This window comes from Bufo gargarizans, chromosome 2 (genome assembly GCF_014858855.1).
Source record: "Bufo gargarizans isolate SCDJY-AF-19 chromosome 2, ASM1485885v1, whole genome shotgun sequence".
In the NCBI taxonomy this organism is placed as follows: domain Eukaryota; kingdom Metazoa; phylum Chordata; class Amphibia; order Anura; family Bufonidae; genus Bufo; species Bufo gargarizans.
Genome location: NC_058081.1, coordinates 534,105,557 through 534,119,865, shown reverse-complemented (window position 1 = coordinate 534,119,865; position 14,309 = coordinate 534,105,557). Strand labels below are relative to the sequence as shown.

General features: G+C 42.9%; 1 protein-coding gene across 3 annotated transcripts in view; it reads left to right on the top strand.

The window, feature by feature from the left end:
- LOC122926623 (solute carrier organic anion transporter family member 1C1-like) overlaps positions 1-14,309 on the top strand; it is a 179,348-nt gene that overhangs the window by 57,455 nt on the left and 107,584 nt on the right. For 2 of the 3 annotated variants that reach the window (XM_044278054.1, XM_044278055.1), the window contains exons 3-8: positions 3,081-3,249; positions 9,591-9,732; positions 9,808-9,940; positions 10,009-10,124; positions 10,713-10,859; positions 11,125-11,223. In XM_044278054.1, coding sequence (XP_044133989.1) covers positions 3,130-3,249; positions 9,591-9,732; positions 9,808-9,940; positions 10,009-10,124; positions 10,713-10,859; positions 11,125-11,223 — 757 coding nt within the window. In that variant the 5' untranslated portion in view covers positions 3,081-3,129. The remainder of the gene's footprint in view (positions 1-3,080; positions 3,250-9,590; positions 9,733-9,807; positions 9,941-10,008; positions 10,125-10,712; positions 10,860-11,124; positions 11,224-14,309) is intronic. The other variant, XM_044278056.1, reaches the window with a different exon arrangement.

The following is a 14,309-nucleotide window of genomic DNA, read 5'->3' as shown; positions in this document are numbered from 1 at the left end:
GGTGGTGGGTCCCAGCTGTATCAAACAGCCAGCACCCAGCGTCAGTGACAGGGATCCTGCTGAACTGGGTCAATTAACCCCTCAGGTGCCTCACCTGAGAGGTTAATTTACAGGGTTCACAGGATCCCTGTCATTGAGGACGGGTGCCGTCTGTGTGACACAGCCAGCACCCCCTGCCTACATTTGTATTTATGGGTTAATTTTATGCATTGGTGGTGCAGTGTTAACAGCCCCTCCCCTCCTCCTCACTAATATTTCCTCATTGGTGACCAGCGGCAGTCACATCAGAGTGGGGAGGGACTCCCTCCTTCTCCACTGTGCAGGCTAGGAATATGGTGCGTGCCGAGGAAAATACTAGGAAAAAAACAAATCCCAGTATCGGATAGATCCAGGCACAAAAGTATTGATTGGGTACTGGACACCCGGAGATCTCATGAATGATCGCCGAATCCAATAGAGGAAGTGGCATAGTCGCTTCCTTTTGGCAATAATACCACTCACAGTTGATAGTAGAATATCTAGAATGGAAGAAATTTTAGGAACTCACTTGTTATGATAGTGGCATCCTATTACAGTACCACGCGAGAATTCAGTGAGCTCTTACGAACGAGTCATTCTTTCACAAATGTTTGTAAAGGCAAATTGCCTGGCCGGGGGCTGAATTTTATACATTTCAATGACTAAGAGATGTGTTCCATATAGTGCATCTCTGTATGCTTAGTCATGCAGGTAGTTGTTATACTTGTTAGTCAATGATTAATACTACACACATGACGTTTGAGCAGAGAGCTTCAAAATAGGTTTAAATGAACAAATAACTAGTTATATTGAATCTTTTCCAATAAAACCATATATCAATCTGCTCAGCTCCTCCTGCTCTATAACCTGCTGTCTCCATTTTCATGGTGATGGGTTCCCCCTAGGCCTTGGTATAAACAATCTCCCTGTCTGTGAGGCACCTATAGCTCTGTAGGTTCTGAGCTTTCTGGCATATAAATCTAATCCCAGAATTCAAATATTTTAAAAAAATTATAGAGAAATTGACCCTCCAGTGTGACTAGGATATAACTATATATGAATTTGTATGCCCAGGGGCAAAGAGATGCTCTTGTCACACCAAACTACTACTGAATCTATTTGCCCTTGGGCATAACATGCATATACATAATCCCAGAACTACGGTGAAAACAAACACACACGGCTCAGGCACATCAACGTAATTTCTTTCCATGTCCGTTCCGTTATACGCAACCATTCATTTCAATGGGTCCGCATAAAAAACGGAAGGTACTTGGTGTGCATTCCGTTTCCGTATGTCTGTTCCGCTAAAGGATAGAACATGTCCTATTATTGTCCGCATTACGGATAAGGATAGGACTGTTCTATCAGGGGCCAGCTGTTCTGTTCTGCAAAATATGGAATGCACATGGTGTGCATGAGCCCTAAGATAGATGGAGAAAGGGGGATAAAAGTCTACATAATAATGCAGAGTTATGTAATTCAGGGTGTGTAGAAAGCTGGGTAACAGTCCTTGTATTGATGGTTACCAGTGGTTGTCATTTAACTAGAAATTTTTGTTCAGGCAATCTTCGACCCATCTAGACACCCATCAGTCAGCCGACTAATGAGCAAACACTCATTCCTCCACTGATCGCTTCATTTATGGGAGCAGAAAAAGATGATAAGACACCTTAGAAACATCGGGAAATGAGGCCACAGGACTATGTTAGGCAATCTAGAGGGCGTCTATCTGTGTACAAAAACCTTCCCAAACCAGTCTAACACCCCCAGGATAGATAGTAGCGACTACTCAGTGAGGGTTGGAATATATTTGAAGAAAGTGGAGACATAGGTTCTATAAGGTCTTGTACAACGCCGGGATCTACCACTGTGGACATTGCCCAGTTTACAAGACTCCACATCAATCTAAACTCTGCACTGACTGACCACTGGTCAAAGATTTGAGATGAGATGACACTAGTGGAAAGCACATGAAGACAGGACCCCTATTCTATGTGACAACTAGTAAGTGATCTGCTGATACTCAAGCAGGTAATGTATTTTTGACCAGCCTGTTTTGGACCTTAGAGACTAAGCAATTTTTATCATTTTTTCATTGTTGCATTTGAAGAGCTATTTTATAACTTTTTATTATTTTCTCGTCAATGTAGTCCTATGAGGGCATGGTTTTTGCAGGAAAAGTTGTAGTTTATAATGGCATCATTGTGGGGTACATATAACTTCTTGATTAATTCTTATAAACTATTTCGGGGGAGATGGGAAAATCAGCAATGACAGCATTGAATTTTTATGTTGTAAATTTTGTGACATTCACTTTGTGGCATGAATAACATCATTTTACTCTGTGGGTCAGTACCATTACAGTGATATCCCAAACATAGTTTTTTTTTAAGTTTTACTAATTTTGAACAATAAAACCCCCGTTTTAAAAAAAAAAAATGATCCTGCATTGCTGCATCTCAAGACCCAACCCATAACTTTTTTTATTGTGCTTTCTACGGAAGTGGGTGAGGGCTTGAGTTTTGCAGTACAGCTTGTAGTTTTCATTAACATCAATTTGGGATACATAACATTTTTTTATGGCTTTTTATTCCGTTTTTTTTTTATGGAGATCACCTTGTGGGATAAATTACTTGATAATTGTGTAGTGTGGGTCATTATGGATGCAGTGATACCAAAAATGAAAATGTTCTCATTTATAAGCATTTTTTCAATGGAAAAATAAGTATTTTTAGCACCGATATTTTTTTTTAAATAAAAGTTTATTTAATTCTCAATTTTAGCCACTTATTAGTCCCACAAAGGGACTTTGACATGCGATTCTTTGATCGCTTCCGTGGCCTTTCTCTCCATGTTCTATTTTGTTTGCTGTGCGGACGTATCACAGACCCATTCAAGTTGAATGGACCTGGATCCGTCTGCGGAATCCACACGGATGTTGCCCGTGCATTGGGGACCACAAATTGGAGATTTTGTGCAGATGTAACATGTAGAACAGATGAATCATTTGACTGAGACGATTTATAAAAAAAATATATAATTTTGTGCTTGTCATTTAGACGCTGATCATTAGTCCATATTTAATGGTGTGTAGGATAATCGTGCAACATGACGGTGGAGAAAGAAAGCAGTGAGCTCAACAACCTGAACATCAGCGCAACTGTCCAGAATGGAACCACCACACCCCCCCAGAAGAAGAAGAAGTTGCCCTACTGTGCTTCACTAAAGGTAACACCATTTTCATGGCTGGTTATTACAAGGGTTCATAATAAGATAGATTACCACCCACCTCCAACCCACACACACCTGATGAAAAATAAGGAAGTTCTTTAAAGAGGTTCTCAGAGACCAGGAACCCCTGTTGAAATGGCCAGGCAGGGTGCAAAAAAAAAATAATAATAATAAAAATGCGTCAAACATGCTCTACCACCCATTCCCTTCTCTTCCGCCTCTGGTTTCCACTGGACCAGAAGTATGATGGGCCATCTAAATACATGTCACTAATGCCAGCCGTTCAATGCCCATGTGTCATGAATACCTTACTGCTAATATGCATGTAGATGGCATGTCATACTTCCATTCCAGCAGGCACCAGGGGAGGAGGAGAAGCTAGCTTGACACTAGACTTGTAGTGTCTGTGACACATGAGACTTGTTTTTTTAAAAAAATAAAACACTCGGTCTGCCTGGTCTGGCCAGTCTTCCCAGTCTCAGAGAATCTTTCAAACTTCCTTTTCTGGTATCAATACACACAGAAGGCCCCCAGGGAATTACTAGTGGCATGATAGAGCCCTGGAAGAGAAAAGGCATGCTAATAGCAAAAGACCTACTGAACTTAGAAGAGAAGACATGAGATGGTTATCTCCTGAGGAAATAGAAAAAAATAAGCACTGTTGGATAGACATTCATTTTCCATACTGTAAATTCTGCATATATAGATCTCATTTTAAAAGCTACAGCCATCATAGATTACATGATATGATAGGTCTGGTCACACACAGGGTGACATTTTCACAGCTGTTCAATGGTGATGGACGAACATCTGCTGGGACGGTTCGCAAACGCGATTGTGTGAACGCGATCAAATGTTCGCGAACCGCAATGTGACTATGAGGGTCCATTCACACGTCCGTAAAACACGGACACCGGCAATGTGCATTCCGCAATTTGTGGCACTATAATAGAAAATGCCTAATCTTGTCTGCATAGGACATGTTCTATTTTTTTGCGGAAACTGAAGCACAGATGCGGAAGTGCGGATCCGCAAATGCGGATGCGAACAGCACATTCCAGCCCCATTAAACATAAATGGGTCTGCACCCGTTCAGCAAAATTGCGGAACGGATGCGGACCCATTTTGCGGACGTGTGAATGGAAAAGATATCCCTCAAAATTAAAATAAATTAAATTGTTAAAGAGGTTCTGCACTTTGTTTTACCTGATGATCTATCCTCTGGATAGATCATCAGCATCTGATCGGCAGGGGTCCGACACCCAGGACCCCCGCCGATCAGCTGTTTGAGAAGGCCCAGTGACACAACGACTGGTATCAACTAGCGTGGGCGGGGCTAAGCTCCATTCAAGTGAACAGAGCTTAGCCCCGCACACGCTAGTTGATACTAGTCGTGACATCACTGGGCCAGTGGTAATCAGCGAGAAGGCCGCGACGCTGCCTTCTCAAACAGCTGATCGGCGGGGGTCCCGGGTGTCGGACCCCCGCCGATCAGATGCTGATGATCTATCCAGAGGATAGATCATCACGTAAAACAAAGTGCAGAACTCCTTTAAGCAAAAAGCATAGATGTGGTAGGCAATAACAAGTGCTCGGTGGCACTAAATCAGGTGCTCGGCGGCACCAAATCAGAAACCATATGTCCTACCACAATCCGGGAGGTTCCAGTGCACATCCATGAATCCCTGGAAAAGCAAAAAACATCTATCCCTGGGCTAGATGATGATATGGTATTGAAGGACAGGGTAGGCAGGGTAGGGTGAACCGCAAGGCCATCTCTACTGTTCAATAGGTTTAGAAATAATTTCTTAAAAACAGACATACCAAAGATGGACAGGGCATAGGCTATAGCAGAAACGAAAAACAGGTGCAACTCAATAAATTAGAATATCATCGAAAAGTTAATTTACTGTACCCCAGTAATTCAAAAAGTGAAACTCATATTTTATAGACTCATTAGACACAGAGTAATCTACTTCAAGCATTTATTTCTTTTTATGTAGATGATTATGTCTGACAACTAATAAAAACCTAAACGTCAGTAGAAATGTAGATTGTAAGCCCTCACGGGCAGGGCCCTCTCTCCTTCTGTACCAGTCTGTAACTCGTTTTGTTTATGATTAGTGCAATTGTCTGTATTATGTATGTGCACCCCTTATCATATGTACAGCGCTATGGAATTAATGGCGCTTTAATAATAAATAATAATAATCTCAGAAAATTAGAACATTTTATAAGACCATTTGAAAAATGATTTTTAATACAGAAATGCTAGCTTACTGAAAAGTATGTACAGTATATGCACTCAATACTTGGTTGGGGCTCCTTTTGTACGGATTACTGCATCAATGCGGAGTGGCATGGAGACTATCGTCCTGCAGCACCGCTGAGATGTGGAAGCCCAGTTTGTTTTGATAGCAACCATCAGCTCCTCTGCATAGTTGGGTTTGGTGTCTCTCATATTCCTCTTGACAAAACCTGTAGATTCTCCATGGGGTTTAGGTCAGGCAATTTTGCTGGCCAATCAAGCACAGTAATACCATGGTTATCAAACCAGGTATTGGTATTTTTGGCAGTGTGGATAGATTCCAAGTCCTACAGGAAAATGAAATCAGCATCTTGATAAAGCTAGTCAGCAGAAGGAAGCCTGAAGTGCTCTAAAAATTCCTTGTAGACGGCTGCGCTGACTTTTTACTTGATATAACACAGTGGACCAACACTAGCAGGTGACATGACTCCCCAAACCATCACTGACTGTGGAAACTTCACACTGGACCTCGAACAACTTGGATTTTTTGCCTCTCCGCTCTTCCTCCAGACTCTGGAAAATGTATTTTCATCTGAAAACAGGTACTGGGTCCTCCAGAGAGAAAAAGAGTGAGAGATGTAGCCGTTTTCTTTTCTGGGACCCCCTTGTATCAACTCAAAATGTCCCTACAGGGTATTTTAAAATGTACCGTATTTTTCGCTTTATAAGATGCACTTTTTTCCCCCAAAAGTGGGGGTAAAATGGCCGTGCGGTTTATAAAGCGGATACTTCGCTGGCCGCTATGCTGCACAGCGCGGCCAGCGAAGTATCAGTGTGGAGGGAGGAGGCGGAGACACTCATGGCGGGGCCGGTGCAGTGACTCTACACTAATACACCGGGCCCCGCAACTGTTCTCGATCTATATCTAATATCTATATCTAAATGTATACATATAGATCTATATCTAAATGTATACATATAGATCTATATCTAAATGTATATGCACTGTTCGGTACTTACTGTAGTACTGCAAGTATAGCATTAAGAAGGCGCATACCGGCAGCTCCCTCGGTCATGCGCCGCCTGCCCCACCTGCCGCAGCTCCCTCCTCATGCGCAGCCTGCCGCAGCTCCCTCGGTCATGTGCCGCCTGCCCCGCCTGCCGCAGCTCCCTCCTCATGCGCCCCGTGCCTGTTCATTCATAAAGTGAGATAAGCAGGCAGGCGGGCAGGTGGCGCATGAGGAGGGAGCTGCGGCAGGCGGCGCATGACCGAGGGAGCTTCCGGTCTGCGCCGTCTTAATGCTATACTTATGGTACTACAGTAAGTACCGGACAGTGTGTATACATTTAGATATACAGTAGATCGGATTCAATGTATTTAACAGTTGCGGGGCCCGGTGTATTAGAGTAGAGTCACTACACCAGGCCCTGCCATGAGTGTCTCCGCCTCCTCCCTCCACACTGATGCATCTGATGGGGGATCTGTAGATGACACTTATGGGGATCTGTGGATGACATAAGTGTCATCCACAGATCCCCCATCAGTGTCATCCACAGACCACCATTAGTTCAAAACCTACCAAAAGCACACCGTTTGGTTCAAAATATATTTTTTATTATTTTCATCCTCAAAAACCTAGTTGTGTCTTATCATCAGGTGCGTCTTATAAAGCGAAAAATACAGTACTTTCCAAAACTGGACAGCCCATTTAACTCAGAGAATTGTTATTTCCAAAGAATTTATACGGGGAATGCACTATGGTATTACTGTGCTTGATGGACCAACAAACTCGCCTAACCTAAAACCCATAGAGAATCTATGGAGTTTTCTCAAGAGTAAGATGAAGGACATCAGACCCAACAATGCAGAGGAGCTGAAGGCTGCTATCAAAGCAAGTTGGGCTTCCAAAACACCTCAGCAGTGGCGAACAATGATCACCTCCATGCCATGCTGCATTGATGCAGTAATTTAGGCAAAAGGAGTCCCGACCAAGTATTGAGTGCATATACTGTACATACTTTTTAGTAGGCCAACATTTCTTAATTGGAAATTGTTTTTTAATTGGTCTTATTCTAATTTTCTTAGCCAATTGACTTTGGGTTTTCATCAGCTGTAAGCCATAATCATCAACATTAAAAGAAATAAACACTTGAAATAGATCACTCTATGGGTAATAAATCTATTGTCACGGTGGGGAGTGGGAAAAAAAAACCACCGTATAATGGTAACTGTTACTAGGCCAGACAACGATGAAGGGAGCATCCCACAACCTACAGCAGCCCTAATCCTGACCCTGATCTCCTGACCACATGAGCAAACCCTGAAGGTGGGAGGGCTCATGCACTAGAACCTGGATCCTGCTGAACCTGACGCTCCCTGGCATAGGGGTCAGGAATAGGATACAACCGGTTCCTCAGGGACTCAGATGAACCAGAGTCTCCAGCTGCCTTAGTAACAGGTGTAAGGGAAATGACCATATGCAGCATCTGGATCGGCAGGTAAGAACACCGGAAACACACTTACCTGCCTCAGCCACCACGACTGGAACCCGTGCATAAGTACAGATGCCCACACACCAAACAGGACACCGTACAGACAACACACACACACACACAGGTATCCAGAACTCCTGATACTGCCTGGACTCCATGCCGCAAGAGCACGGCAGCCCCAGGCAGCACTACATACAGACTAATGGTTAACCCCTCCGGGAAACCAGCCCCCTCACTGAGGTATCAACATACAGGGTAACATATAGCATACATGCAGGGACCAACACCAACAACAGCCCAGACATGTAACAACCAACAAAACGCTACACACACCCAGAACATAAACCCACACCACACATACAACAAGTGAGGGTAAAGGTACAAGGAGGGTACAAAAGAGAGGACAATTTATGTTCCATAAGGTGGCCCTCAAGGACTGGGCAAGGAGCAAAGCTCCAACACCAAGCAAGGCTGTACAACAACTGCACCCAGCCAGCAAGCCACAGGTTTATATCAAGCTTGCGGCCACACCCAGAAAACACCTTAATCCCCACTTTTCAGAATATTAACCCCTTGCTCACCAAACAGCAGGGAGACACACCTTAAAGGGGAAGTGCACATGCAAACCACAAACTACACATTGCCCCTGGCAACCAGTCTGCACGGCAACCGCGTCACGGTCAAACACCAATATGACCGGGACATCTATATAAAATTTAATTAAATTACTGAGATAAATTATATAATATTAAATGCACCTGTATATCATAAATGGAAGATAGACGGAAACATAATTTAAAGGGGTTTTTAGAGATTCAGATATTGATGACCTATCCTCAGAACAGGTCATCATTATCAGATTGCCGGGTGTCTGGTGAGTGCCGTGGCCATTTAAAATCTACCAAGCACAGTACCATCCACAGCTTGGTATTACTGCCTAGCCCATTCACATGAATGGGACTGAGCTGCGCCTAGGCCATGTGACTGATTAATGTGACGTCACTGGCCTAGGAATAGGCCTCTTCAAATAGCTGATCAGCGAGAGGGCTGTGAAATTGGACCTCACCGATCAGACATTGATAACCTATGATGAAAACCCCTTTAAGGTCATGCACTCGAGTTTCTATAGGTTTGATATTCCACCCTCCCTAATTTTCCTAGACAGAATAGTGGCCTGCTCGAAGTGTCCAACCTCACACACAAATTTGTGGCATGGGGTGCAGGATTGTGCGCAAACCACATCTTTCTTGACAATATATCATATAAACTACATACACACTGGAAATGGGCTCTCCGTCTGGGCTCCGTAAGCCATACTTTTCCATCAAACTAGACCCAAATGTATAAATATCGTAGAGACCAAAATTCCAGAAATCCAGATTTAGAAAAGAGAGCACTGAGCCATGATGGAAGTGATCAGACAGAGGACAGCACCTCTCACTGCACACCTGAAGGTCCTACCTGTCAGGAGAATACAGAAGCTCTTATATCACTTTGGATATCAATGTAATGGGGGAAATGGAGGCCAAAGCTCTCCAGTGATTTAGTAGCAGTGCTCCAACAGGCAATGTCATCTTCCTCCTCCTCTGTTTTGCAGACTTTCCTGGTTGCTCTTTGTTTCTGTTATTTCGCTAAGGCATTTGCTGGTAGCCACATGAAGAGCTCAATAACTCAGATTGAGCGCCGCTTCGACCTTTCCACCTCCACAGCTGGATTAGTGGATGGAAGCTTCGAGATTGGTAATTATTTTTTTATCTTTAATATACCTTTATGTCTGTGGCGTTTTGATTTTGTGTTTTATTTTCTCCATATAGGAAACCTGCTTATGATTGCTTTTGCCAGTTACTTTGGGGCAAGGCTTCACAGACCGAGGATCATCGCTGGTAGCTGTTTTGTGATGGCTTTCGGCAGTTTCCTGACAGCGATGCCACATTTCTTCATGGGGCAGTACGTACCGCACAGTTATATCCTGACCGTGAGCTCCAGCATTGCATTCACTATGCTTTTCTTTTCAGTTATAAGTATGATACAGTGAAGGCGGAAATGTCTTCGTCCATCAATTCTACAGACTCCACCTATAGTGTCTCCCCATGTCTGGCCAACACAACATTGACCGAGGACATCAAACCAGGTAAGAAATTGACCTGAGACATGTGATCAAGTATAACAAAAATTGCTGAAGTACAAAGGAGAAAAAACTGTCACATGCCAAACAGCAACCACATACAGTTAATGTATGTACATGGAGGGCCACTTTCCAAGAGAAGATGTTACCTGCAGTCCTATGTAACACCACAGGTACACAGTGATAACTCTCTGGATACAGGTAATGGGTAATGTAGAAGATGTTAACTGCAGTCCTATGTAACACCACAAATTGCTCATTATGATACACAATGACTTGTATTTACTAATGTGCACAGTTTGGTGCATCCTGATTTAGAGAAATTAACCACAAATCATGACACACCAGCCTGGCTTCACAGGAAAGAGGGATTTGCTTAATATGTGACATTTTACACCGAAAGCAATTTCGGGGTAAGCTTCTGTTGCAAACTAAGACAACCAATACTTGGTACAGAGCTGGACAAAAGGGTCTGACCATACACCACATTTATCATCCAGCCTGAGCTCCTGTGATAAATCTGGTGCCGGTCTAGGCAGTCTGTCTAAGCCTAAACCATCTTTACTGCTACATGTGACCTGTCTATGTTTTCAGAGTGTGTGAAGGAGACAAGCTCTAACGTTTGGATTTATGTCTTGGTCGGGAATATGCTGCGAGGAATCGGAGAAGCCCCCATTACTCCTCTGGGAATCTCCTACATTGATGATTTTGCTGAGCCGAAGAACACCCCGCTTTATATAGGTAATGTTGATGTCATAGGTGAGCAGATATAAGAAGTAGATGGAGTTACAGTACATAACTCTGTAGATAAGCCTAGTCCTGAAAGTCTCCTCTGTTGGGACCCTCATAATCAGCTGATATTCTTGGGGTCACCCTTGCAGTGCTGATGTTTGCCTTCCAGTGTGGCATACAGGAGTAGATTATAAAGGAAACACAACTTTTCGGATTATTGCACCCCTGTCACAATTATAGCCCTATTGTAATTATGCCGATTTTCTCTCCACAGCTTGTCTGCACACCGTGGCGTTGTTTGGCCCAATGGTTGGATTTACACTTAGCTCTTTTTTTGCAAAGCTTTACGTAGATATCGGATTTGTGGATTTGGGTGAGTTGCTGTTATTTATTTATTTTCATTGATTGTGTTGCCATAAAAATTACTATTACTGGCGACAGTACAATCATAATACGTTATACATTTTATATATATATATATATACAGTGCTGCACTTAATTATTCATACCCCTGGCAAATTTTGACTTAAAGTTACTTTTATTAAACCAGCAAGTCATTTTTTGACAGGAAATGACATAGGTGTCTCCCAAAAGATAATAAGACGATGTACAAGAGGCATTATTGTGGGGGGAAAAACATTTCTCAGCTTTTATTTACATTTGAGCAAAAAGTGTCTAGTCCAAAATTATTCATACCCTTCTCAATAATCAATAGAAAAGCCTTTATTGGCTATTACAGCAATCAAACGCTTCCTATAATTGCAGACCAGCTTTTTGCATGTCTCCACAGCTATTTTTGCCAATTCATCTTTAGCAATGAGCTCCAAATCTTTCAGGTTGGAGGGTCTTCTTGCCATCACCCTGATCCTTAGCACCCTCCACAGATTCTCAATTGGATTCAAGTCTGGACTCTGGCTGGGCCACTCCAAAATGTTAATGTTGTTGTCTGCTAACCATTTCTTCACCACTTTTGCTGTGTGTTTTGGGTCATTGTCATGCTGAAATGTCCACTGGTGCCCAAGGCCAAGTTTCTCTGCAGACTGCCTGATGTTGTCGTTGAGAATCCTCATGTATTGCTCTTTTTTCATGGTGCCGTTTACTGTGATTAGGTTCCCTGGTCCATTGGCTGAAAAACACCCCCAAAGAATTAGGTTCCCACCACCATGTTTGACAGTGGGAATGGGTTTCTTTGGGTTGAAGGCTTCTCCTTTTTTACGCCAAATGAAGGAAACATCATTGTGACCCAACAATAAAATTTTTGTTTCATCTGACCATAACAGAAAAGACCAGAAGTCTTCTTCTTTGTCGAGATGAGCTTTTGCAAAGGCCAAGCAAGCTTTTGTGTGCCTTATCTGGAGAAGTGGCGTCCTCCTTGGTCTGCATCCGTGGAACCCAGCAGTGTGCAGTGTCCGTTGGATTGTCTGCCTTGAGACATTGCCACCAGCAGAGCCCAGATTTACCAGGATGGCCTTGGTGGTGATCCTTGGTTTCTTTTTCACCTCTCTAACTATCCTCCTGGCCAGCACAGGTGTCACTTTTGGCTTCCGACCAAGTCCTCTGAGATTTTCCACAGTGCGGAACATCTTGTATTTTTTAATAATACTTTGCACTGTAGCCACTGGAACTTGAAAACATCTAGAAATGGTCTTGTAGCCCTTTCCTGACTTGTGAGCAGCCACAATGCGCAGTCGCAGGTCCTCACTGAGCTCCTTTGTCTTAGCCATGACTGTCCACAAACCAACTGCAGAGAGCGGCTATTTTTCACCTGTTGAGTTGATTAAAACAGCTGTTCCCAATTAATCAGGGTAAATAGGAGGCTTTAGAACAGCTTGGACTATTTGGAATGGTATAGAACTTTTGATTTTCCCACAGACTGTGACAGTTTGTGAAGGGTATAAATAGTTTTGGACTGGACACTTTTTGCTCAAATGTAAATAAAAGCTGAGAAATGTTTTTTTTTTTTTTTTTCACAATAATGTCTCTTGTACATCGTCTTATTATCTTTTGGGAGACACCTATGTCATTTCCCGTCAAAAAATTACTTGCTGGTTGAATAAAAATTATGGGCAGCACTGTAGATATATATATATATATATATATATATATATATATATATATATATGTTAGCAAATACCGCAGCAGCACAGTCAGACAGTGTGCACTGGGTGCAATTCCTCCTGGAGGCCGGCTTCTCCTCCACGATATATACAGGTCCTTCTAAAAAAATTAGCATATTGTGATAAAGTTCATTATTTTCTGTAATGTACTGATAAACATTAAACTTTCATATATTTTAGATTCATTACACACCAACTGAAGTAGTTCAAGCCTTTTATTGTTTTAATATTGATGATTTTGGCATACAGCTCATGAAAACCCAAATTCCTATCTAAAACATAAGAAAAGCCAAATTTCATCCTGACCCAACAAATAACTGAAAAGATTTCCTACAAAAAAGCCTCAAACTCAAAATAATTATGTTCAGTTATGCTGTCAAATTGGTCGGAAGACCTTTTGCAGAAATGACTGTTCCCAAGGCGCAGGCACCTGGTGCATCTGTGAGGCAAATAAGCCTGTGGCCAAAACTGCTGACACGGGATTATGCCCCAAGGATGATTCAAATAAGCGGCCAAGGCTCTCCGTGTTTAAGTCTTTGGTCTTCAAATTTCTTTAGTAGAAATCCCACAGATTCCTAATGGGGTTCAGGTGGCGTTGGCAGAATTTGAAGCAAGTACTACCTAGGGTCATCAAAATAGGTCAGTAATGAACTTTATCACAATATGCAATTTTTTTTAGAAGGACCTGTATGTTCCAAAGAACAAGGCAGCACTTCCAGATTTCGGTGAAAGGGTGAAGACCCCAAACTTTATTCCCCAGCAACGTTTCGGCCTGCTCAATGAGGCCTTTGTCAAGCTATGGGGGTAGGGCATCAGGGTGTCACAGTGATATGACCCCGGATCCCTCCCAAAACAAGGGAAAGGCACAGATAGACTGAATCAGAGCAGTACATAGTGCAAGTATTTAAATTATAAATGGACCACCCCGTCACTGTGACACCCTGATGCCCTACCCCCATTGTTTCTGGGAGTGTGTCTCAAGTTTTACTTGGATGCTCCCTTTGCAACCCTGGGATAATGACATGGAGCAGATATACTGACAGGTCTGGGAGGGGAGGAGAATATAGTCTTACACTCCGTGACAACCTTCCCCGGCACAGACATCCTGGTACGGAGACCGATGGTCGCCCGATGGTCTTCCATTTACGGATCAGCTTTTGTCTGCTTGTACTGTGGAGCTTTGAATACATTTAGTGTGTTTTTGCAATTTTGTATGAGGTAACTTGACGGCCTGTATGGGCATGAGCATGCGCCCTGTACAAAAGGTAGTCAGCAGCCATCTTTGTTGTGGTTCCCACACCTCTATACACTGTCCCGTGTCTCACGAGAGCACAGGTAGTGG